Source organism: Sinocyclocheilus grahami, unplaced genomic scaffold (assembly GCF_001515645.1).
Source record: "Sinocyclocheilus grahami isolate Dianchi unplaced genomic scaffold, SAMN03320097.WGS_v1.1 scaffold1386.1, whole genome shotgun sequence".
Taxonomy (NCBI): Eukaryota; Metazoa; Chordata; class Actinopteri; order Cypriniformes; family Cyprinidae; genus Sinocyclocheilus; species Sinocyclocheilus grahami.
Window position 1 is genome coordinate 125,254 of NW_015506565.1, and position 681 is coordinate 125,934.

The 681-nt window shown below is 44.1% G+C and overlaps 1 protein-coding gene across 1 annotated transcript in view; it reads right to left on the bottom strand.

Moving 5' to 3' along the window:
• The window catches only part of LOC107569848 (cytokine-dependent hematopoietic cell linker), an 18,230-nt gene that overhangs the window by 10,620 nt on the left and 6,929 nt on the right, over nt 1-681 (bottom strand). The window contains exons 4-5 of the mRNA XM_016256003.1: nt 237-283; nt 115-160 (exon numbers count right to left, since the gene is read on the bottom strand). Of these exons, the coding sequence (XP_016111489.1) occupies nt 115-160; nt 237-283 (93 nt within the window). The remainder of the gene's footprint in view (nt 1-114; nt 161-236; nt 284-681) is intronic.

Here is a 681-nt window from a genome sequence, read left to right on the forward strand (position 1 = left end):
GAGAGAGAGTGTGTGTGTGTGTCTGTGAGAGAGAGAGAGAGAGAGAGAGAGTGTGTGTGTGTGTCTGTGTGAAAGAGAGAGAGAGAGAGAGAGAGAGAGAGAGAGTGTGCTCACCTGGTTTAAGGCGCAGTGGACGAGGAGGAGGAGCATGCACAACATCCTGCAGACACAAACACACACCCTGATAATCTCACACAACACTAAACACAATCACAGACAGCATCAGACACACTTACTGCTGCACCGATGAGACCTTTAGGAGCTCGATCAGCAGGACAGCTGTCTGTAACACACACACACACACACACACAGTTAGACATATATTCCAGCATTAATGAATATTCAAATATGCTGAAGACTGCACGTCATTAATGACTCGCGCTCATCACGTGTTTGAGTTGCACTGACTGATCTGTGCCACTAGATGGAGACATGAAGATGATTTCACCTCCAACTGCATTACATGATTTACTTTGATTAGTATTTTTGTCTTGTGTTCCTAGGAATCTAGGAATTCTTGAATCAAGAAACATTAACAGGGGTCATATGATGTGATTTCAATGTTTCCGCCCAAATGTGCACGCAAAGAAAGTTAAGAAAGTAACTTTTATTCTCGCTGTAGTATTGTTGCCGCCTCCGTCATGTCGTGAAGACGCTGTGTGTTTCGTTGTGAAAGCGAAA